The sequence below is a fragment of the Tamandua tetradactyla genome, chromosome 7, assembly GCF_023851605.1.
Source record: "Tamandua tetradactyla isolate mTamTet1 chromosome 7, mTamTet1.pri, whole genome shotgun sequence".
Taxonomy (NCBI): Eukaryota; Metazoa; Chordata; class Mammalia; order Pilosa; family Myrmecophagidae; genus Tamandua; species Tamandua tetradactyla.
The window spans coordinates 44,906,892-44,931,715 of record NC_135333.1 but is presented as its reverse complement, the minus strand read 5'-3'; the positions used below and the strand labels follow the sequence as shown (position 1 = coordinate 44,931,715).

Below are 24,824 nucleotides of genomic sequence, written 5' to 3'. Positions count from 1 at the left end.
GTATTGTGTATTATACAGTTGTCTTCAAGAAACAAAGCTACTGAAACACAGCTCAACAGTTTCAGGTATTTCTCTCCAGCCACTCCAATACACCATAAACTAAAAAGGAATATCTATGTAATGCATAAGAATAATCTCCAGGATAACCTTTCAACTCTGTTTGAAACCTCTCAGCCACTTTATTTTGCCTCATTTCTCTCTTCCCCCTTTTGGTCAAGAAGACTTTCTCAATGCCTTGATGCCGGGTCCTGGCTCATCCTTGGAGTTCTGTCCCATGCTGCCAGGGAGATTTACACCCCTGGGAGTCATGCCCCATGTAGGCGGGGAAGACAGTGAGTTCACCTGCCGAGTTGGTTTAGAGAGGCCACATCTGAGCAGAGGTTCTCTGGGGTGTGATTCTCAGGCATAATGTTAAATATGCTTAGCCTGTACTTTGCAGGAATAAGTTTCATAGGCTGAGATTGAGGGCTTGGCCTGTTGATTTGGTTGTCCGCACTTATTCTCCAAATGGGAAAGTTGAATATTTCCTCCTTTTTCCCCAGTGCCCCAAGATGACTTTGCAAATACTTTTTTATTTACTCCCCAAATTCTCTGGGATATATCGGGGCATCATACTAACCTGGACAAACTTAACATTAAAGTCTCATGCCCTACTCAAGATTCCATGTACTTATGGTGCTCAACTAAACTGACCATATAAATTAAATTCTGTGATTTGCTACCCAAAATATAAATTTTGCACCATATAGATGTCTCTTTCTTTGGTCTTGAACAGAAGTTGAAGTTTTAAAATATGAACTGTGTCATCCTTTACCCTGTATTCTGATTTACCTCAGTCCTATCCAAATCAGCTTCATTCATATCTCTGGTTGAAGTCTGATTACTTTTTCAGTTTTTAACAGTTAGTGTGTGGGGTAATGCTGACTTTTATAGCTTCAGAGCTCTAACTCTGAGTGTCAGGTGTCACATAAATACCCGAAGTTTCTGGGAATGACCAGATAATATACAAACAGCTCAGTATCTCAGAATTTAGAAATAACAGATACAACTCCAGAATATATGTGACCTCGGTAAGAGCTCATAATCTAGGAACCTTTACAGTAGGCCCTGGGCGCTGCAGCCGTGACTCAGGCAGAATTCTCGCCTGCCATGCCAGAGACCTGGGTTCAATTCCTGGAGCCTATGCCCTCCCCCAAATTAAAGGGTACAGTAGGCCCCAATTTGATAACCCATGCTCTTGACTTCAGTTGTCCGAGTTTGTATATTATAGTTCATCCATATGAGTGTGGCTTGATAATATTTGTCTTTTTGTTTCTGGCATTTTATTCAACATACTGTCTTTAAGGTTCATTCACCAGGTTTCATGCCTCATAACTTCATTCTTTGTTGTGGCTGCTCAGTATGTAAACACAACAGTTTCACCTTCCATACCTCAGTCATAGTACCCTTAGGCCACCTCCATCCATTGGGAATCTTTAGCACTGTAGCCATAAACCCCAGTGTGCAAATGTCTATTCCTGTTCCTCTAGATATATCCTAGCAATTGGGTTTCAGGATCATATGAGAACCCCACCCTTAGCCACCCATGGAACTACCACACTGCCTGCCCTCCAAGGGGCTGCACCTCTTATTTCCCTACCAACAGTGAATAGGTACATCTCTTTTCTCTGTGTTCATTTTTAGCTTTATTCGCACATCATACAATCCAACCTAAGTAAATAGACATGCCTTTACCACCATAACCTATATAAAGGCATTTCCTTTTCTTCTGCATGGAATCCATATCCCTCCCCTATCCCCACGCCTGTCGCTATTTAGCTTTGGCATAATGCCTTTTTTACATTCAGGGGAAGCATATTACAATGTTACTGTTGACTGTAAACCCTGGCGTGCATTGATTGCATTTTTTCCATGTATCATCTTTTTTTTTTTTGCATGGGCAGGCTCTGGGAATCAAACGCGGGTCTCTGGCATGGCAGGCAAGAACTCTGCCTGCTGAGCCAGTGTGGCCCTCCCACCATCTGTTTTCAACACCTTTCAGTGTTGACATCCATGTAAATTTCTTTTTAAAGAATGGGCACATGCACATATATTTTATTTCTCTGAATCTGTAGTAGTGTGTGGTCTTGTATGAAATTGGAATATGCATTTCCACAGAGTCAGAATCTGGGGTAGGGTTCTGGCTCCTCTACCTTCTCACTGTTCCACAGGGGACCCCCTCATGTTCCTTGGCCTACAGCTCAGCTCTTCTTCAGGCCTCCTGTTTAAGGGTGCAGGCAGGGTACCCTGAACCATCCCAGGGCCCTGGGGGAAGAACCCATACAGCTGGGATTCCCTGTTTCCCCAATAACCTGGAGAAAGCCACTGCCTTGGGCCTCACCTTGAAAGGGACACGTGGGCTGGGGGTTCTCTGGCTCACATCTTTTTTCACCCTGCTCACTCCTCCCCTTTCCCCATTCACCCCACCCACACACTGTCACCATGTGATCTGAATGAGGAGAGGGGTGCTTGGAAATGGCCTTGCAAGTTCCCATGGGTTTTCCCTAAATTAATATCTGTGTTGAGGTTTTTGGAAGGATGAAAAGCATCATTTTCTTTCTCTTCTGTCGTGTGGGGAAATATGTGAGCCAGCAGGCTCTGATTTAACCGGTTCTCCTTGGTTTAAGCTGAATTATAGTAAACATACCTGAAATGCAGAGTTGTCTATGAATTTTGCTCGACAGCCAGCTTTAGTTGCACAGTCTGAGTAATGATGTCAGCCAAGACACTGCGGGTGGTGTGGAGCTGGTGGACCCTGCTGTGTGCTGCCATGCTTGCTACTGGCTGCCCCCAGCCCCGTGCTGGTGTTGTGGTGATGCCTGTTTCTATTGCCCACAGTGGACAGGCTGCTGGACCCGGCCAGCAGAGCACACATGCCACTGGAAGACCAGCTGCGGGAGCTTCTGGACAAGCTGGACCTCACCTGCTCCATGAAGTCCAGTGGGTCAAGGAGCAAGCGGGCAAAACTGCTCAAGAAGGAGATTGCGCTGCTCCGGAACAAGCTCAGCCAGCAGCATAGCCAGCCTCCGCAAGCAGAGTCAGGTATTGGAAGCTTGGAAGAGGATGCGGCTCCACCGGGGCCCGAAACCGAGGAGGAAGGTAAGCGGCACTGCCGAGCTCTCGGCCAGGCCTGTCCTTGCAGCTTTCGCCTCCTTCACCTCCGTCATGCTGGCCAGTAGCTTGTGACAGCCATAGAGCTCACCCAGCCCTGCCCTGTGTTTCCTGTTTCCTTCTGAAACATCACCTGGCTAGTGCCGGCCATGCTCTGCTTGATACTCACTTTACAAAGCTTGAGGTGCCGAATTAAGACCCTTTTCCCCTCAACTTGGGCCTGAAAAACTATTAAAAAGTGAGGTGTAGATCTCAATACTGGGTGGAGTAGTGAGGGTGAAAGTCTGCTCTGGTAAAAGATGTATGGTGGGAGCGAGGTGCGGATGCTGTGTGGTGGCTTGCCGGGACAGCCTCTGCGTAAGGCTCTTCTATGCTGGCATCACTTACCTGCCCCTCTTGGAACTTTGAGGGGTCGGGTCTGCTTCCCACAGCCAGGCACAGGCACGTGTGATCCCATCTGTGAGCCCCCCCCATGCCCCTGTAGCAGTTTCAGCGCTCCCTGTTCAGGCACCACTGATGCATCTTGAGTGTCCACTTTGTGATAGTTGAAGTGTCTCTGGAAACAGGCGATGCCTGGGATGTTTTTATTGATAGGAAATAAACGGAGAAGAGGAAGTTTGTGTGTCCTGCAGAAAAACGTGTGAACCCTAGTGGAAGATGTAGAGTTAAGAGGGGGAGAAAGTGGTGCGGTCAGATACCTGTTTGTCTGCTTTCTTGGCTCCTGTCGGTACTGGGGGGGAGGAGCACAAGGTGCGTCGCCCACATCTTATGTTCAGGGAAATGAAACTTCAGAGGAAAAGGTACATGACTAAATTGTTTGAGACTGAAGAAGTTGTTGGGAAATCCTTCCAATCTTTTTGCCCTCTCCTTTTCTAATTTTAATTTTTTTTTTTTTTTTATACATGGGCAGGCACCGGGAACCAAACGCGGGTCTTCTGGCACAACAGGCAAGCGTGCTTGCCTGCTGAGCCACTGTGGCCCGCCCTCCTTTTCTAATTTTAGTTATACAGAAATATAAAGTAGAACGAGACCCCCTGCCCCTACCACTGTTTGCAGTTTTATGTTTCATCTTCTTGATGACTCATCCTCTGTGCATATCCAAATAAGAATAGCAGAAACAAATGAAAAGTGATAGACTCACACATAATTTTCATATGCTTTATCTTGACTCTGATCTTTCGTGGATGTGTGTGGCTAGAAGCACAGCCCTGACACCAAGCCCCAGCAGCCATGTGGACGTGCCCCAATCCCAACTGTAACTCAGCCAGTCCCTCCGCTAAGCCGTGTATCCCTCGGAATTTAGCACCGCCACCTCCCAGGTCCACTGCCTCTCTATTGTGTTTTGTTAGGCAGCTGGCTGAAATAAGAACTAGAGACATTGAACTTTTCCTTCCTGGAGGATTTTTCTTTGCCCTTTTCCTCACTCATTTTAAACTTGTTTTAGTTTCAGTTTTGTGATTCCTTCTTTAAGGTACCCATTGCTAGCATCCAGACTCCTTTTTGGGGTGTTAGAAATCAAAGTTGGCCGCATAATAGAATCATACCCTGCTTTCTCCATAGGAGGCCTTCACTTTGTAGTCTCTGAAAAGCCTTTATTCTACACATGTGACGTTTCCTGCTGTATTTTTAGGGCCCATGTTTTGTTTCTTATGAGGAGCCTTTGATCCAGGGAACTTTTTACAGCTGTCCCATTGGGGTCCCTAGTGGGTCCTTTGGGGTCTCAGGGTCCCCAGGGTGGTGTCCATGTGTGTAACCCAAGGACTGGGCTCCGTGCGGCTCTAACTGCCTGCAGGCTGCCCCACAAGCTCAGGTGGCCGTGTCTGGGGGCCCCCTGTGAGCAGCCGTCTGCCCAGAGCCTCCTGTTTACTGCTTGAGCAGGGAAAGAATCCCGTTTCTCTTCTTTTGGGCAGATCAGTCTTTTCTTCATTTACTGTTTGCCATGAAAAGAGCAAGTTGTGGAAACGTAGTCATCAAGTCAGCTCACCATCACCAGCACAGCCTGTTTCTGTTCCTAGACAGCCCTGCCTTTGTCCCAGTGCACCCCAGGCTCCCTGTGAACTCTTTCTAAGAAAAACTGTCCAGGCATTGGGCCCACCCGGCTGAGGACGCCCTGTGCGCATTCCCTCCTTGGCCTCCTCACCCCTGCAGGTGGGATGGCAGCACCAGGGCCGCACCCTCACTGTGCCACCAGTGAGCTTCTGCCACTGCTCGGGTGAAGGCAGTGGGGGCCTTCACCAGATAAGCAGTTGCCAGAGTCTTTGAGAGCTCCTCTTGCCTGGGGGTAATTGGTTGGGTAAGGGGAGGGCAGGTGAGACAGAAGACGGCTTGGCAGTGCAGCCCACCTGAGGGGGTGGGGCCCAGAGGGCTGGAGTGTGTGTACATGGGCACAGTGTTCTGTGGGGAGCCGCCAACATGTAAGTTTATACTTAATAACATAATGATCAGTAAATATGGCCAAAAAAGAACACTTATAATTTAGTGTGGAAGTGTTTACTTAAGATGGGACTCAGTCTTTAAAAAAATTTCACTGTGCACTTCTAAAAGACAAGGACTCCTTGCTAAACATAATTACAATATGTGTCTTACCTAAAAAAAAGTTGTAGTTCTTGAGTGTCAGACACACAATTTAACTTAAATTGTGATTTGACAGTGTTTATGCAGTACTTGTCTCTGTCTGGAGGAACTTGAGTTAGGAAGTAATTGCCAGGGGTGCAGTCCAGGCTGTCACTGGTCCCCTACACCCAGGTCCTCCCTCTGCCAGCTGAGGCAGTACCTCCCTTGGGCTTTGAAGACCAGCAGCCTCTGCCCTTGGGGCACTTCCACTGGGGGTGGTTTTTCTTAGGGAGCCCTGCTCCGGTTGGCTTATAGTTAGCAAGTTGAAGCGGGTAAAGGCTGCGGGTGAAGACTGAATTACACCAGGAGCTCAGTAAGACTTGTGGTGGTAATTAGTAACTCTTGGAGATTTAATTTTTATTTTTAAAGAGTCTGGTTTCAGTTGACTAATTAGGTGTCACACTAATGAGCAAGACCTGGACTTGCTGGGATAACACTCTAAGGTGGGCCCTTTTACCCAGGCTGCCTCTGCTGGCCACCACAGAGGCCCAGGGCTTTGGGGTCTGCATAGTTAGGGCTTGAGCTCACGTGGGGATCCTGGCTCTTGGTGGCTGTTTTCACTGAGGGCCCCAGATCCAGAGACTTGCCTCCAGTGCAGTTTTGTTGAGCATCTACTTTGCGCACGGAGCCCTGAGCCCTACGATTACCGGAATTAAGGATTGGGAAAAACCAGGACATGCATGGATGCTGTGGTGTCGCGAGTCTTTGTGGCCGTGTCCTCCAATGTCAGCATCTCCCCAGGAGGAGGTGGTGAAGACAGGACGCAGGATGTCGGAAGGGTGGGATTGAAGGTTTGCAGATACGTCGTAGGGCATTCCCGAAGCTGTCTGTGGCTTGGGTGCTGAAGTATTTGATTCTCACAAATCTGCAGCCTGTCCCTTGCTCAGGGGTGGCACTGTCAGCGGGCCTGTGCTGGGTGTGCGAAGCTGGGGGCACTTTGCTTCACTTTTCACAGTGTAGCTAATTCATATCTGATGTCCTGGGTATCGGTTCACACTTCCTCTTTCATCTGTGTGATAAGTTCCCATGAGTGTCATTTGAGATGATGGCGGGTTTTTCAGTTTACAGACGTTGATACTCTTCTTTACAGCTGACTTCCCCAAAGTGAATTCTAGAGCTCAGTTGAGCCTTTGTTACCTACAGTTAAGTAACAGCATATAGTTGCTAGCAGCTGGTGAACTTTTGGGCAGAATCCTTATCCTTTTATAATTAATTTGGCATCAGTTTTCAGCAGAGGACCATGTCCTGCTGGCATAGGTGCCTGCACTGTGGGTTTGGTCAGTGTGCATCCTTGGCCGTGAGGTGTGGATGCTGCCTGGACTCCACGGTGCTGTGGGTCAGGGATGGGGTGGTGAGTGGGCTTGTGGGGCAGGGGAGGGGGCGGGACAGCAGCCCATAGGCAGTGACTCTCTGCTATCCTGATGCCATCTGGCCAGTATTCTCATGTGCTTGTAAATAGACTTTCTAAGCCTGCTGGTGACTCTAAACACAATGGGTGCAAAGAATTTGGTCACTGGCCGAATGTCATGATAACTCAATCCAGTACTTCCATTTTGGAGATGTTTTAATGTAAGCACCAGTGGTATCAGTTTTCTGCAGTGGATGAGCTTGTATCTCTTGCATGGAGTTTATTTTTGCAAGGGCTTTTTGTTGAGGCCTGTGCTCTGGCCATGGTGTGCTGGGCCCTGAGCTGCTGCCTGCCCAGGACCAGTGGTGCCCACTCTCATTGAGCTAGCCTGTCTTCACTTTACTACTTTTTTAGGTTTGGTAGGGAGAATAACCTTTCTTTTTGGTATCATTCTCAAACATTTGCTCTGATTCATCAAATGGCTCAGACACAAGTGAAACTTAGAAGTTGTATAGCTTTTCGTTTTCAAAATGGCTTTTTGAATTTAAAATATAAATGTTAACATATTTCAGATGTTTTGGAAAGTTTACAGGTTTAATAAAATACAGAGTATACCTTGAAAATAAGCCCTACCTCAAGTCATTTAGATTATTGTTCAGCTCAGAAAGTGATCTTGGCATCACGCCTGTCCCTCTCGTTCTCGTGGCTTCTTGTCTGTCCCAGCTCTCTGCAGCCCACAGCCAGACCAGACCACCTCCCTGAGGGGTGATGGCAAAGTCACTGCAGTGAGGTGGTTTTAAGAACATGTCCTTCTATGTTCATCCTTTTTAAAAAGGTTAAAATAGCCATCTTCCAAAGAGTGCGTTTCTAGTTCTAAAGTCCGATTCTAATAAAGAACTTAGGTTATTATACTTAAAATACTCTAGGATAATTTTAAATTTTGATTGAGTGCTGAGTGGATGGTTGTTTTTTTTGAGAAATGAATGGGAATTTTTCCTCCTTTCTTGAGAATTGTTCATAGCCACTTACCATTCCACTGTTTTTTGGCACTGAGTTTGAAAACCCTGGTCAGAAATCAAAGGCGAGTGTCTCTCCCTTTGCTGCCACCCTTCGGGCCCAGCTGGCTACTGAGGGGGTCAGTCTGAGGGCCCCTTAGCTCGGTGGGACTCCTTTTCTTCCTCAAGGTAAGTGAACTGCTGGTAGTAGAAACTGTCACGAACTCCAATGTTGCATTTAATATTGGCAATATGAGATGATGTGTCACGGTTTTTTTCAGAAGGTAACATTGAACCTGTGGTCTGGGCCCTGCTGGGCTCTGGTGTTAGGGCAGGCCATGCATAGGGGCACTTGATGCTTGGCCAGCAGTTGTGTGTGATACTTTGTGTCCTTAATTGAATTAGTATTTTGGTGGACTTCACATTTATAGTAAGTTTTATGATAGCTTTTATAATTATCAGTTTTCAAAAATCACTTTATTTATAATTTTTTCAGGAGATAAATCTCCCCCTAAACTTGAACCATCAGATGCATTACCTCTTCCTTCAAACCCGGAGACTAATTCAGAACCACCAACCCTCAGACCAGTAGAACTCAATCCAGAGCACAGTAAACTATTCAAAAGAGTCACATTTGATAATGAGTCACGTAGCCCCGGCCCTCAGAGAGCGCCGGTGAATGGACACCCAGCAGAGGCCCCTCTGGCCGGTACTGGCCATGCGCCGGCCGCCGCCGCAGGGGCGGAGCCTTGGAGCGATGTAAACAGACGCACTTCTGTTCTCTTCTGCAAATCGAAAAGCGTAAGCCCCCCAAAGTCTGCCAAGAACACTGAAACCCAGCCAACTTCTCCTCAGCTAGGGACCAAAACCTTTTTGTCTGTAGTCCTTCCAAGGTTGGAGACTCTTCTGCAGCCAAGGAAAAGGTCACGGAGCACCTGTGGAGACTCCGAGGCGGAAGAGGAGTCCCCGGGAAAGCGCCTGGACACAGGTAAATGCCATGGCTGCCGGGGACCGCACTTGGGGGCAGCTGCCGCCAGCTCTGGCCTTATAGGGCCCTGCCTGTCAAATGAAAGGATCGTGAGGGCAGTGCGCTCGCGGCTGCAGGGCGTTGTCCAGAGAAGCTGATTTCTAGAGGAGAAGCGACGTGGGGCCACCTCTTACTTTTGGAAGCCTTGAGCTGTGGCTGCATGGTGCTGGGGAGGGGGGCTTGGGTCTTTCCATGGGGCCAGGAGAGGCTCGGGGTCCAAGACAGCTCTGAGGCCAGAGCAGGCAGTTTTGTTTTGTTTGTTTTCTCTTTATCCTTTCCCTCTGATTTTGTTTTTTGATTATCAAGAGAGACATGAGAATGTGAGTTACATTGTATCCTCCTGGGTGAGGTATACACCCGAGTGGTTGTGTCTGTAGCCTTTGCTGAACCCACGTTGGCGGCTGAGTGTCCAGCCGGCCTCTTCTTACGCACAGCTGGGCGTCCACCTGGCCTCTTCCTTCCCACGGCTGAGCATCCACTGGCCTCTCCCTGCCCGCGGCAGCACATCCGTGCATCCACCCGGCCTCTTCCTGCCCATGGCTGTGCATTTGTCTGGCCTTTCCGTGCGCAAGTCCTTGCGTCTATCCATTCTCTCCCTGCCTGCGGCCGTGCATCTGTCCGGCATCTCCCTGCCCATGGCCATGTGTCAGGCCAGCCTCTCCCCTGTCTGGTCATGCATCCAGCCAGCCTCTCCCTGCCTTCGGCCGTGCGTCTGTCTGTTCTCTCCCTGCCCATGGCCATGAATCTGCTCTTAATCTGCCTCACAGGTGCAGGGTTTGCACTTGGCCTAAGGGCCACCCTCTGTGATGGCTTGGTCCCTCCTGCAGGTACCCTTGGGGCGTTTTTCTGCTTTCTGCTATTTTGTCTGTCTGTCCTTGTTAGTATCTGAGGGAATGAATGGTCATGCCCTTCTCATCTGCTGTTGAGCTTCTGAGGCATAAGTTTGTTCAGTTTACTGAGAAATCCCCACATCCCCACAGCCAAAGCACTTCTGTGGCACCCTGCTGCCAGGATGGGAGGGACCCTCTTTGTTCTGTCTCAGCCCTGAGGTTAAAACCATGGAGCTCTTTGTAGTCTTTAAGATAGAATCATTTCCAGTAGGAAGGAGGAAGAGAGAGCTGAGCAGGACAGGTGGCTGTCATTCATTCAGTAAACGGCTGTGTGTTTGGAAGGCAACAGAATTAAAACTTCAGTGTCTCCTTTCTGAAAGTATGCTTATTAACTTGGTACTTCTGAGTTGAAGCTTGATCTGTCTTTGCTGTGTTTTCTCTGGCAAGCAGACGCTGTCTTCTGGCTGCTTGAGTGTTTGGGGGTCCTTCATGCTTTTCAGGAGCGGCAATGTGGAGTCTTGGTGGAGTGGTTGAGGTTGGGTGGGGGCTGGTGCTGGATAAGGCCACTCCCCCCAGAGTCTCTGGGCTTCATGTGGCCCGAGTTGAGGGGCACTCCGCTGCCTTTTCTACATGGCTGACAAGCCGAGGATGCTTTTTGTTACCAAGTAATTTCATATAGGTTTAACTTTTTAAAAATATTTTTATTGACATATCTTCACACACATACATTCCATACATGATGTATGATCAGTGGCTTACAATATCATCACAGAGTTGTGTATTTCAACACTGTGATCATTTTTTGAACATTTGCATCTTTCCAGAAAAGAAAGAAAAAATTCATGCATGTCATACCCCTTACCCCTCCCTCTTATTGATCATTAGTATTTTCATCTGCCCAATATATTTTAACCTTTGTTCCCCCTATTTATTTTTTTTAATCCTTTTTGTTTTTTGACATGATCAGGCTCCAGAAATTGAAACCGGGTCAATGGCAGGCAAGTACCCTGCCACTGAGCCATTGTTGCCTGCCCTAATCCATATTTTCTACTCATCTGTTCATGCCTTATAGATAAAGGGAGCATCAGACACAAGGTTTTCACCATCACACAGTCATATTGCAGAAGTTATATCATTATACAATCATCTTCAAGAAACATGGCTACTGAAACATAGCTCTAAAGTTTCAGGTACTTCCGTCCAGACATAATACACCATAAAATAAAAAGGGGATATCTATATAATGTGCAAGAATAACCTCCAGGAAAACCTCTCGAGTCTGTTTGAAACCTCTCAGCCACCGGGACTTTATTTTGCCTCATTTCTCTTCCCCATTTTGGTTGAAAAGATTTTCTCAATCCCTTGATACTGAGTCCCAGCTCATTCTAGGAGTTCTTCACCACGTTAAGAGCTGGGGAGGGCAGTGAGTTTGCTTGCCATGTTGGCTGAGAGAGTGAGAGAGGCCACATCTGAGCAACAGAAGAGGTTCTCTGGGGGTGACTCTTAGGCTTAATTCTAAGTAGGCTTAGCCCATCCTTTGCAGGGGTAAGTTTCATAGGGGCAAACCCTATGATCAAGGGCTCAGCCTAGTGATTTGGTTGTCCCCACTGCTTATTAGAAGTTCTCCAAATGTGGAAGTTGAATATTTATTCCCTTCTCCTCAGTGCCCCAAGAGGATTTTGCAAATACTTTTTTATTCACTGCCCAAATTACTCTGGGATATATTGGGCATCACACTAAACTGAACCAACCAACAGAATCTCACACCCCATTCAAGATTCCATGTGCTTATGATGGTCAACTAAACCATGTAGTTCTAATTTTTTTCTTTTAATTTTTTTTATTAATTAATTATTTTTTAATTTGACAAAAAAACACAAATGTTCTTAACATATCATTCCTTTCCACGTATATAATCAGTAATTCACAATATCATCACATAGTTGCATGTTCATTATCATGATCATTTCTTAGAACATTTGTGTCAATTCAGAAAAAGAAAAGACAACAGAAAAAAATTCATACATACCATACCCCTTACCCCTCCCCTTCACCGATCACCAGCATTTCAATCTACTAAATTTATTTTAACATTTGTTCCCCTATTATTTATTTTTAATCCATATGTTTTACTTGTCCTTCGATAAAGTGGACAAAAGGAGCATCAGATACAAGGCTCTCACAACCACACAGTCACACTGCGACAGCCATATTATCAAGTTATTTTCAAGAAACATGGCCACCAGAGCACAGCTCCACATTTTCAGGCCGTTCCCTCCAGCCTCTCCATTACAACTTGACTAACAAGGTGATAGCTATTTAATGCGTAAGAATAACCTCCAGGATAACCTCTCGACTCTGTTTGAAATCTCTCAGCCACTGACACTTTATTTTGTCTCATTTAACTCTTCCCCCTTTTGGTCAAGAAGATTTTCTCAATCCCTTGATGCTGAGTCCCAGCTCATTCTAGGATTTCTGTCTCATGTTGCCAGGAAGCTCCACACCCCTGGGATTCATGTCCCACATAGACGGGGGCTGTGAGTTTGCTTGCTGTGTCAGCCAAGAGAGAGAGGCCACATCTGAGCAACAGAGGAGGTTCTCTTGGCAGTGACTCTTGGGCCTAATTTTAAGTAGGCTTAGCCTGTCCTTTGTGGGCGTAAGTTTCATATGAACAAACCCCAAGATTGGAGGCTTGGCCTATTGCTTTGACTGTCCCCACTACCTGTGAGAATATCAAGAAGTCTCCACTTGGGGACGTTGAATTTTCCCCGTTTCTCACTGTTCCCCCTAGGGGACTCAGCAAATACTTCGCTATTCGCTGTTCAAATTGCTCTGGGATTTATCTGGGCATCACTCTGGACAAACCTACAAAATCTCATGCCCTACGCAAGGTTCTAAGTACTATGGTGTTCGATTAAGCAGTCCGCATAAGTTATATTAGGGAATGCACTAGTCAAAATATAAATTTTGTACCAATTAAACATTTTTTGCTTGTCTCACAAATATGTTAAAGTTTTAAAATATAAATTACCATCTATTTTCAACACCCTGCATTATTACATTCCTTTGTTCTTCTTCACGCAGAAACATTTTTAAATTTGTACGTTTAGTCACTATCGTTATATACTCTAGGCAGTCCTAGATTATACCATCTCAGTCTTTATTGTCTATGTTTCCTTCTGATCTCATTTGTGTCCCCAGGCCTCCTCCCTCTATCGTTCTCACATTCTCACATTCAGCTTCATTCTAACATTATTGTATTACAGTTAGGTAAGTATTGTGCTATCCATTTCTGAATTTCTTAATTTTTGCAATCAGTCCTGTTGCACAGTCTGTATCCCTTCAGCTCCAATTACCCAATATCTACCCTATTTCTATCTCCTGACGGTCTCTGTTACCAACTGAAATTCTCCTAGTTCATTTGCTAATGTCAGTTCATATCAGTGAGACCATACAGTATTTGTCCTTTTGTTTCTGGCTAATCTCACTCAGCATAATGTCCTTAAGGTCCACCCATGTTGTTGCATGCTTCATGACTTTATTCTATCTTAGAACTGCATAATATTCCATTGTATGTATATACCACAGCTTGCTTAGCCACGTGTCTGTTGATGGATATTTTGGCTGTTTCCATCTCTTGGCAATTGTAAATAATGCTGCTGTAAACATTGGTGTGCAAATGTCCGTTTGTGTTCTTGCCCTCATGACCTGAGTAGATACCTAGCAATGGTATTGCCAGATCATATGGCAATTCTATACTTAGCTTCCTGAGAAACCGCCACACTGTCTTCTGCAGTGGTTGTATCATTTGACATTCCCACCAACAGTGAATAAGTATGCCTCTTTCTTCACATCCTCTCCAGCACTTGTCGTTTTCTGTTTTATTGATAATGGCCATTCTGGTGGGTGTGAAATGATATCTCATTGTGATTTTGATTTGCATTTCTCTAATAGTTACGGAAATTGAGCATCTTTTCATGTGCCTTTTGGCCATTGAAAGCTTCTGTTCTGAGAAGCTTCTGTTCATATCATTTGTCCATTTTGTAATTGAGTTATCTGTCTTTTTGTTGTTGAATTGAACAATCTCTTTATATATTCTGGATACTAGATCTTTGTCTGGTATATCATTTCCAGATATTGTCTCCCATTGTGTGGGCTGTCTTTTTACTTTCTTGATGAAGATCTTTGATGCACAAAAGTGTTTAATTTTGAGGAGTTCCCATTTATCTATTTCTTCAGTGCTCGTGTTTTGGGTGTAAGGTCTAGAAAACTGCCTCCTATTATAAGATTGATAAGATAATTTCCTGCATTTTCTTCTAACAGTTTTATGGTCTTAGATCTAATGTTTAGGTCTTTGATCCATTTTGGTTAATTTTTGTATAGGGTGTGAGATATGGGTCATGTTTCATTCTTTTGCATGTGGATATCCAGTTCTCTAGGCACTATTTATTGAAGAGACTGTTCTGTCCCAGGTGACCTGGCTTGACTGCCTTATCAAAGATCAATTGTCCATAGATGAGAGGGTTTATTTCTGAAAACTCTATTCGATTTCATTGGTCAGTATAGCTATCTTTATGCCAGTACCATGCTGTTTTGACCACTGTATCTTCATAATACACCTTAAAGTCAGGTAGCATGAGGCCTCCAACTTCATTTTTCTTTCTCAAAATATTTTTAGTGATCCAGTGCACCCTGCCCCTCCAGATAAATTTGGTTATTGGTTTTTCTGTTTCTGAAAAGTAAGTTTTTGGGATTTTAATTGGTACTGCATTGAATCTGTAAATCAATTTAGCTAGAACTGACGTCTTAATTATATTTAGTCTTCCAATCCATAAACACGGTATGCCCTTCCATTTATTTAGGTCTTCTGTGATTTCTTTTGACAATTTCTTGTAGTTTTCTTTGTATAGGTCTTTTGTCTCTTAAGTTTATTCCTAAATATTTAATTCTTTTGGTTGCAGTTGTAAGTGGAGTTGTTTTCTTGATTTCCCCCTCAGATTGTTCATTACTAGTGTATAGAAACACTACAGATTTTTGAGTGTTGATCTTGTAACCTGCCACTTTGCTGTACTCATTTATTAGCTGTAGTAGTTTTGCTGTGGATTTTTCAGGGTTTTCGACATACAGTAGGTCTGGCTAGGACTTCCAACACAATGTTGAATAACAGTGGTGATAGTGGACATCCTTGTTTTGTTCCTCATCTTAGGGGGAAAGTTCTCAGTTTTTCCCTGAGGACGATGTTAGCTGTGGGTTTTTCATATATTCCCTTTACTATGTTGAGGAAGTTCCCTTCTGTTCCTATCCTTTGAAGTGTTTTCAACAAGAAAGGATGTTGAATTTGGTCAAATGCCTTTTCTGAACACTCTATTCGATTTCATTGGTCAGTAAATCTATCTTTATGCCAGTACCATGCTGTTTTCTTCATAATATGCCTTAAAGTCAGGTAGCGTGAGTCCTGCAACTTCATTTTTCTTTCTCAGGATATTTTTAGCGATCCAGTGTAACCTGCCCCTCCAGATAAATCAAAGCAGAAAACCACACGATCATCTCAATTGATGATCATGTGGTTTTTCTGCTTTGATTTGTTGATATGGTGTATTACATTAATTGATTTTCTTATGTTAAACCATCCTTACATATCTGGGATGAATCCTACTTGGTCTTGGTGTATAATTTTTTTAATGTGCTGCTGGATTCAATTTACAAGAATTTTGTTGAGGATTTTTGCATCTATATTCATTTGAGAGATTGGTCTGTAGTTTTCTTTTTTTGCAATATCTTTGTCTGACTTTGGTATGAGGGTGATGTTGGCTTCGTAGAATGAGTTAGGTAGCTTTCCGTCCTCCTCAATTTTTTTTGAAGCATTTGAGCAGGATTGGTACTAATTCTTTCTTGAATGTTTAGTAGAACTCACATGTGAAGCCATCTGGTCTTGGGCTTTTCTTTTTGGGGAGCTTCTTAACAGACTGATTCAGTTTCTTTACTTGTGATTGATTTGTTGAGGTCGTCTTTTTCGTCTTCGAGTCAATGTTGGTTGTTTATACCTTTCTAGGAAGTTGTCCATTTTATCTACATTGTCTAGTTTATTAGCATAAAGTTGTTCATAGTATCCTCTCATTACTTCCTTTATTTATGTGGGGTTGGTGGTTATGTCTCATCTCCCATTTCTGATTTTATTTATTTGCATCCTCTCTCTTCTTTTTGTAAGCCTTGCTAAGGGTCCATCAATCTTATTGATTTTCTCATAGAACCAACTTCTGGTTTTGTTGATTGTTCTCAATTTCATTTATTTCTGCTCTAATCTTTGTTATTTCTTTCCTTTTGCTTGCTTTGGGGTTAATTTGCTGTTCTTTCTCTAGTTCTTCAAAGTGGACAATTAATTCCTTGATTTTTGCCCTTTCTTCTTTTTCGATATAGGTATTTAGGGCAATAAATTTCCCTCTTAGCACTGCCTTTGCTCCATCCCATAAATTTTGATACATTGTGTTTTCATTTTCATTTACCTCGAGATATTTACTGATATCTCTTGTAATTTCTTCCTTGATCCACTGGTTGTTAAAGAGTATGTTGTTGAGCCTCCATATATTTGTGAATTTTCTGGCACTCTGCCTATTATTGATTTCCAGCTTCATTCCTTTATGATCTGAGAAAGTGTTTTGTATGATTTTAATCTTTTAAAAATTTATTGAGACTTGCTTTGTGACCCAGCATATGGTCTGTCCTTGAGAATGATCCATGAGCACTTGAGAAAAAGATGTATCCTGCCGTTGTGGGGTGTAACACTCTAAATATGTCTATTAAGTCTAGCTTACTTATTGTATTATTCAGATTTTCTGTTTCTTTATTGATCCTCTGTCTAGATGTTCTGTCCATTGATGAGGGTGGGGAATTGAAGCCTCCCGCTATTATGGTAGATGTGTCTATTTCTCTTTTCAGTGTTTGCCGCATGTATTTTGGAGCATTCTGGTTTGGTGCATAAATATTTATGATTGTTATATCTTCATGCTGAATTGTTCCTTTTATTAATTTTGAGTATCCTTCTTTGTCTCTTTTAACTGTTTTACATTTGAAGTCTACTTTGTTGGGTATAGTATAGCTACTCCTGCTCTTTTCTTAAATTGTTATTTGCATGGAATATCTTTTCGCAACTTTTCACTTTCAACCTATGTTTATCCTTAGGTCTAAGATGCGTTTCCTGTAGACAGCATATAGATGGGTCCTGTTTTTTAATCCATTCTGACAGTCTATGTCTTTTGATTGGGGAGTTTAATTCATTAATGTTTAGTGTTATTACTGTACAGGCAGTACTTTCTTCTACCATTTTGCCATTTGGATTTTATATATCACATCTAATTTTTCTTCTTTTTACCTTTACTGATAGTCTTCATTCTATACTCTTCTCCACACCTCTCTTTCTCCTCTCTTATCTTTCTCTAGTGTTCCCTTTAGTATTTCTTGCAGAGCCGGTCTCTTGGTCACAAATTCTCTCAATGAATTTTTGTCTGCAAATGTTTTAATTTACTCTCATTTTTGAAGGACAGTTTTGCTGGATATAGAATTCTTGGTTGGCATTTTTTTTCTTTTAGTATCTTTATCATCCCACTGTCTTCTCGCCTCCATGGTTTCTGCTGAGAAATCTATGCATAGTCTTGTTGGGCTTTCCTTGTATGTGATGAATTGTTTTTCTCTTGCTGCTTTCAAGATTCTCTCTTTCTCTTTGACCTCTGACATTCTGATTAGTAAGTGTCTTGGAGTACGTCTATTTGGATCTGTTTTCTTTGGGGTACGTTGTACTTTTTGGATCTGTAATTTTAAGACTTTCATAAAAGTTGGGAAATTTTCAGTGATAATTTCTTCCATTAGTTTTTCTCCTTCTTTTCCCTCCTTTTCTCCTTCTGGGACACCCACAATACGTATATTCGTGCACTTCATGTTGTCACTCAGTTCCCCAAGTCCCTGCTCATATTTTTCTATTCTTTTCCCTATATATATATTTTTTGTTTGTTAGATTTCATATGTCCTGTCCTCCAGTTCTAGTAATCCTATCTTCTGCCTTTTGAAATCTGACATTGTAGGTTTTCATTGTTTTTTTCATCTCTTCTACTGTGCCTTTCATTCCCATAAGTTCTGTGATTTATTTTCTCAGACTTTCTGTTTCTTCTTTTTGTTCATTCCCTGCCTTTATATCCTCCCTCAATTCATTGATTTGATTTTTGATGAGGTTTTCCATGTCTATTTGAACATTCTGAATTAATTGTTTCAGCTCCTGTATATCATTTGAATTGTTGGTTTGTTCCTTTGACTGGGCCATATCTTCAATTTTCCTAGTATGATTCGTTATTTTTTGCTGGCCTCTAGGCATTTAATTACCTTAATTAGTTTATTCTGGAGATTGTTTTCACTTTTTTTTCCCTAGGATTTTCTTGCTGCATGACTGTGCTGCCTAACTGTTCTTTGACATTCAGTTCAGCTTATTCTAGTCCTCTAACTTAGGTTTTGTTTAATAGATCAGAATGTTTTAGTTCTTGTTTTTTTTTATTTCTTGCCCTGCCTGTATGGTGCCTTTTCCCCACCCCTTAGCAGGGTCTACTTAGATATTATAGATCCCAGTCAGATTTTCCCAGACCAAACTGGTCACCTCTTAGGAGTTACCATCTGCGTCAGTTTTCCCTGAGGATAAGACCCAGCAGATTGAAAGGCTTTCCTGTGAAGTCTCTGGACTCTGCATTTTCCTGTCCTGCGCTTATGTGGTTCTTTTCTGCCTGTGGGTCCCACCGGTATAAGGTGATGTGGTTACCTTTAGCTTCAGCAGACTCTCCCTGCTGGGGGTGTGATGGACACAGTGTAGAGGTGTAGGGTTGGCTTTAATTGCTTCCCTTTTCCAGACCCTGGGTCTGAATTCCTTGAGGAAGTGGTTCCACCTCAGCTGGGCCCCGCCCCTCTCCTGGGGAAGGCACAGGCTCCAGAGAAGCTCTCAAATGAGCCTGTTTCTGCCTATGCCTGTGGCATTGGAGCCTGAGAAGCCTTGCAGCTGTATCCAAACAGTAATCAATCCGTAAAAACACAGCCGGGAAAGAGAAAAAGAAAAATCCTTTTTAGAGCAGGACCCCATTCCTCAGGATTGCCAGTCAAGAGCTTTAGTTCGTACGTTGCTCTGTGTATCTCCAGGTCCTATGTGCCCCCTACTTTCCTGCAGGGCCCAGACCTTTCCAGATCCAAAATAACCTTTTTTTTTTTCTTTTTTCTTTTTCTGTCAGCCCTGCCCCCTCTGCGCCGGGGCAAAAACCAGCGACCTCGGCTTTTACTCAAGGTTCAGCTGAGCTGGGGGCTTATTTTTAGTAGTCAGAATTTGTTAATTCCACAGTTGGCGTTTGGCTGTGCTCAGCCCCTGCTGCTAGTAAAGTCCTTTTCCTTTCCCCTCTGGGAAGCAGCCTGTGGGGCAGGGGCACCTGTCGCCAGGGTTTGGGGAACTCAGGGTTCTGGGTGGGCTTGCAGCCGGTCCAGGTGGTCCAGACTGGGGTACACTATGTGTCTGGTCACCGATGTGGCCTCAGCAGTTGTTCTGTACTTTTCCTGGCTATTTAGTAGCTGTTCTGGAGGACGAACTAAATCCCAGATCTCGCTAAGCTGCCCTCTTGGATCGGACTCTTGTAGTTCTAATTTTAACTCAGGAAAATTTTACACATGAATTAGATTTTTGGAAATTACCCATGTGCTCTACTTCCCCCCCCCTTTTCTTTTTAACTTGTTAAATTGTATAATAAATATCCAAAGCAAAGAAAACAGCAAGAGTTTTCAAAGCACACTTCAACACATAGTTACAGGACAGATCCCAGAGAGTGTCATGGGCTACCATACCATCATCTCAGATTTTTCCTCCTAGCTGCTCCAGAATATAGGAGCCCAGAAGGAATAAGTATTTTTCTATTGTCAAAATCAACCTTAAAAAAATTTTTTTGTGAAAAATAGCATATGTATATAGATAAAGGCAGTAAATTTCAAAGCATAGCATAATTAGCTGTAGAAACAGATTTCAGAGTTTGGTATAGGTTACAGTTCCACAATTTTAAGTTTTTACTTTTAGCTGCTCTAAGATACTTGGAGACTAAAGGAAATACCGATAAAATGATTCAGCAATCATACTCGTTTGTTAAGCCCTACCTTCTCTGTGTAACTCCATTATCACCTTTGATCCTTCTGTCCCTCTCTTCAGGGATATTTGGGCTTTGGCCATTCTAACTTTTGCATGTTGGAAGGGGCTGTCAATAATCTGGGTGTAGGGAGATGGAACTAGCTGATGTTCTGAAGAAGCCGGGCCCTCTAGATTTCAGTACTTCTACCCCTGTGCTTTTATTTTGATGGATTCTTATTACTTATAAACTTGTGTTTTAAACAACTTGGTAAAATACCTTTTGCATCTAACATGCTATTTGAATTTTTCCTGAGGCTACAGGTAACAATTCATTTTAGTGCTTGGTGATGTCTCTGAACTACATTTTGACCTTTCTTTGGCTTTGTTTTCCCAGCACACTAAAAAGTTCCAACAGTTGTGACTGGGGAGTTACCTCAGAGCCCTTCTTTTTGGTCCTGGCTGCGAGCAAGCTGCTGTCGCACGTGCTGCTCCCCTAAAACTGGGGTCCAGTGTGAGCTGCTGAGTTGGCAGCTGTGAGTGCTAGCCCAATGTATGGCAGGTCCCAGGGTGTGTTGGCAGGCTGAGCCTTTGGCTGTTCCCCTACTCTCCACAGTCACTTGTGGTCCCCTTTGGGGTGACTGAGGCTGTGGTCTGGCATCTTCTGTTGTGGGGCGCTGATCTGACCAGCTGGGTTTTGCAGCTGTTATTTGGGGACAGGCGTCTCCTGTCAGGGGCTTCTGGCAGTCTGGGCCAGCAGTCATCACTTTGGGGATTTCCTGGCCTCACTCCTTGAATGTCCCTTGTAGAAAATAACATGCCTGCCCTGACACCACTTTTCCATGTCTGGGAGTGTTTGGTTTTTTTTTTTTTTTCTAACATGGGCAGGTATTGGGAACTGAACCCGGGTCTCTGGCATGGCAGTGAGAACTCTGCCTGCTGAGTCACCGTGGCCCACCCTCTGGGAGTGCTTTGCATGTATGTTTTCAGTGGTGACAGTGAGTCTTGATGATTTTCTGCAGCTCTGGTGAGCGTGGAATGCACTGGTCCAGCAGTGTGAGTTTCTGGGGGAGCGCGCGTACCCTTTGTGCCTGACTGAAATGGAGGTTTCTCCTTTCTTGTTCCAGAGTGGCAATAGATTTCAGTGGATGCGTGCTGAAGCCCTAAGCGCCCCGAACAGCCCTGAGAGTGCTAGTAGCCCTGCGCTGGGTCAGAGCGACCCCGGGAGCGTGAGGCGCCGCCACCGACGGTCTGGCCAGCGCCCCCCGCCCTCCCAAGCTGTGGCCGGGCTGAGTCTTACGTCCCTGCCAGCCCTTTGCGACGTCACCTGAGCCTTCCGTTGCTCTCGGCACGCCTTGGATTTCTGGCTCCGAAATGCACTTCTTCGCAGTCTGAGGACTTGAAGTATTCTGAACCTTCTGGTTTTCCCAAAAAAATCTTCAGTGTGCTCTGAACTTATAGGGGAGTTCTCTGGTGTTCTACGATGCACTACAAGATTTCCGAGTTAGCATAAACAGAGATCCACTCATTGTGAGACGATTCACATCCTGTGCCTTTGCAGACCAGTTGGTGTCGGGCGCGAGGTCCTGAAGCCTGGGAAGGAGCTCACTGAGGGATTGGGAAGCAGTGTGCCGTGGCATTTGGGCCTTTGGGAGGGCATGGGCCACATGGCGCCGGAGATTCCATTGTCACCAAGCTTGCTTGTCACCACCATCTTCTGGGATTACTAATTTATCTCCAACAATGACCAGTCACACCAGCAGTTGTGTTTTACTTGTCTCTTCTTTCGGGACGCCTGTCACGATTCTGGCTGTGTGTGAGGTGGGGTGGGCATGTGCGGGCGCAAGTGGGCTTAGTGTCTGCAGACCGCACAGGGAAGGTGGCTGCTGTGTGTCCTTTCAGTCAGACTAAATGGCTTTTTCGCTGTTTTCCAGGTTCTCATTTTAACTACTAATATCCTGGGTACTTAACTCTTTGGATCCTAATTATTCTCTCTTATCTCAACCTGGACTGGAGCTCTGTTAACGATCATTTTGGAATGCAGAAAGATCATTAATTCCACGAATATCTTGTGGATCGTGTTGGAACCATCCACTCATCCACCTGTAAGCAAATGCAGTGCCAGCACACGGAGCTGGCCTCTGGCCCAGACCCGCCGTCCTCCAGGCCCTGTCTCGGGCGGCGGAAATAGTGACAGAGAGCGACGCCCCAGCACTCTGCACGCTGGCTGGATGCTGCCAGCAGCCTCCGTCCCCCTGTTGGTAGTCATGAGGGATGCAGAGATGCCTGTGCCTGCGTCCCTCACCGACACTGGGATACCTGCTGCGCCCGCAGACCCTGACGCCTATCGCCAGCACGCACAGACCCTGCCACAGCGCCCAGGCTCTGAGCCACTGCTCTGAGGGTGCAGCCTCAGCAGTGTGTCCTCAGTCGCCCACATCACCCTATCTCATCTTCCCTTCTTTTTCCTTTACTTCCGTCTGACGGTCTCCACCGGGTCACTGAGTGCATCAAGTTCTGAATTGTCACCAGCTGCCCTGGGCCCTGACAAGTCTGTCCTCGTGACAGTAGTGCTCCCCGGGCCTCCAGCGTCTTGCTCAGGCCCCTCGCGTTCCTGTAGCTCCTGTGTCCTTGGGGCTGGGTGCAGCAAGGGCAGGGCAATGGGGGACTCTTCTTATTCACTGTGTTTTTATTTTTAATGATAAGATTGAAAGCCCAAAAGTGTCCAGAGCCTGCAGGTGAGCTGCAGGTTTGTTAATATAACGGCTTGCCTGGGGTTGTGGTGTTAACACTGAGACGCTTCAGACTGTAGGGCAGAGAGCTCTGGAGGGGTCTCTGCCCCAGGGCCTATCCTGGGCATCCACATATCCCCCACTTCCCCATTTTGGTCTGGGGAACTGAGGCTCAGACAAGGCCTGGTGGGTTTGCTGTTGCTGGCAGACCTGTGACTCGGAGTCTGGGTATAGGTCAGTGGTGCATTCACCCAGCGCCCAGCAGGGCTGCATCCTGGCAGTCACGCTTCCCTCTGGTCGAGCTTCCTCCAGGGCTCAGCTGTGTTCATTGCTCAGGGAATGCTGGTTCTCAGCCTCCAAAGCTTCCTCTAAAACTGCTTGAGCCACTTCAGACTGGGTGTCTTGGGAAGCCCTTGAAGACTTCCCATGCAGGCTGGAGCAGGGATGGGGGTATCTGCTGTGGCCAAGGTCCCCCCAGCTGGGTTATCCTCACTGGTGGCAGCAGGAGGGCAGTCCCCAGTTTCGGCATTTTGTCTTTTGATTCCTAAGAAGTCACCGTCTATGTCTCCTGCTGAAAAGGGTGGCTGGCTGCTCAGAGGATCTGGAACATTGGGTTGCAAGTGCAGCCCACGCATCTGGAGGGGGTTTGTTTTTTCCTAGCAGCACTCTTGTCTTTTTCCTCATTTGTTTGAAGTCCACTAGCTTTACTTCCCACTTCTTCATACTGAGATAGTCCTACAAGTGCCCTGCTCTGCCCACGCTTGAGATGGATAGGGCTGTCGGGTGGCATCTCCTGGGCGTGGCTCCCACCAGGGGATGGCCCAGCAGGTGCTCTTGGGGCCTTGAGGACTTTTTGGTCCTGTGTGTGTTTTAGCTCCTTCGATGGTCCCACTGTGGGAGACTCTTGCATGTGAGCATGTAGCTGGCAGGAGGGGCCACCTTCAGGAAGCTGGTCTCCCTGGCATTTGTTTCTGAGCTCAGTGTGGTCAGTGTGTGTTCCGCGCTTATTAGCATGGGGGAAGGCTGTGCTGTGGGCAGGAGTGCACCCAGGACCCTACTGCCATGTGGAATTCAGCCCCTGCACACCTCAGCCATTGGCCTGCGTGCCCGGCCCTGTGGTCCTGTAAGGATGTGGCTGTCAGCACCTTCGCAAGCCTGGACTGGAGTCCCTTCTGTCCTGGAATCTGTCTGAGGCCCAGGATTGTCTCTATCTATTTCTTCCACTGGCCGGGGCTATCAGCAGCCCCCTCTGTCCAGCAGCCCCCACCCTCCCACTTGGCCTCCTGCTGTTCCACATCACCTTTAGCCTCTCATGTGCCATCTCTGCTGCACTGCCTGGCATTGGGGCTCCTCGCCCTCTTGGGCCTCCATGGAGGCTCGGTCTTCATTGGGATTTACCCATGAGGCTTGGCTTGCGCTAGGCGTGTGATAAAATGTTGCATATTATGGGAAAACTTCATATGTGAATAAGTTGTCGGTCTGGATATCAATTAATTGCAAATTAAAGGCTTAAGAAAAATGAAAGGGTGACATTTGATCATTCTTTATTTCTGAAAATTAAGAAGTATTTTATTGGTATGTTTGTGTCTCCCCCTAGATGGTTGCTTTGGAGAGCAAGCCTGACCTCAGATTGTGGTTCTGGCTTGTCCTAATCAAGTCTGTGCAGTTCTTCGCAGGGAATGTCTAGGCCTGGGTCTTGGAAACTAGCACCTTCCATGCACGGCAGGCATCTGTCCTTCCTTGGGCTAGTGACCATCAGCGAGGGTTTCTGTGGTGGCTGTGCTGCCTCTTCCTCCCTGTGCTGTCTCCTCCTCTGAGGAGTGCCCAGGCCATGGGCTCTTGGGTGGGCCAGGGGAGTCCCTGATGCGGCCCACAGCTGGTTGCATGTCTCAGGTTCCCTGCGGTGCTGCTGGGCACACCTGTGGTCAGGTGAGAAAAAGGCTATCACCTTTCTAGGAGAAGTCCCGCTGAGCCTGGGGAGGCCATCTGGCATTTCAGGT

General features: G+C 45.5%; 1 protein-coding gene across 5 annotated transcripts in view; it reads left to right on the top strand.

Annotated features, from left to right (window-relative positions):
* BRD1 (bromodomain containing 1) overlaps positions 1–24,824 on the top strand; it is a 68,670-nt gene that overhangs the window by 36,476 nt on the left and 7,370 nt on the right. For 2 of the 5 annotated variants that reach the window (XM_077169204.1, XM_077169205.1), the window contains 2 exons: positions 2,878–3,138; positions 8,603–9,094. In XM_077169204.1, the coding sequence (XP_077025319.1) occupies positions 2,878–3,138; positions 8,603–9,094 (753 nt within the window). Of the gene's footprint in view, positions 1–2,877; positions 3,139–8,602; positions 9,095–21,219; positions 21,852–24,824 lie in introns of those variants that run through there. The other 3 variants (XM_077169208.1, XM_077169206.1, XM_077169207.1) reach the window with 3 other exon arrangements.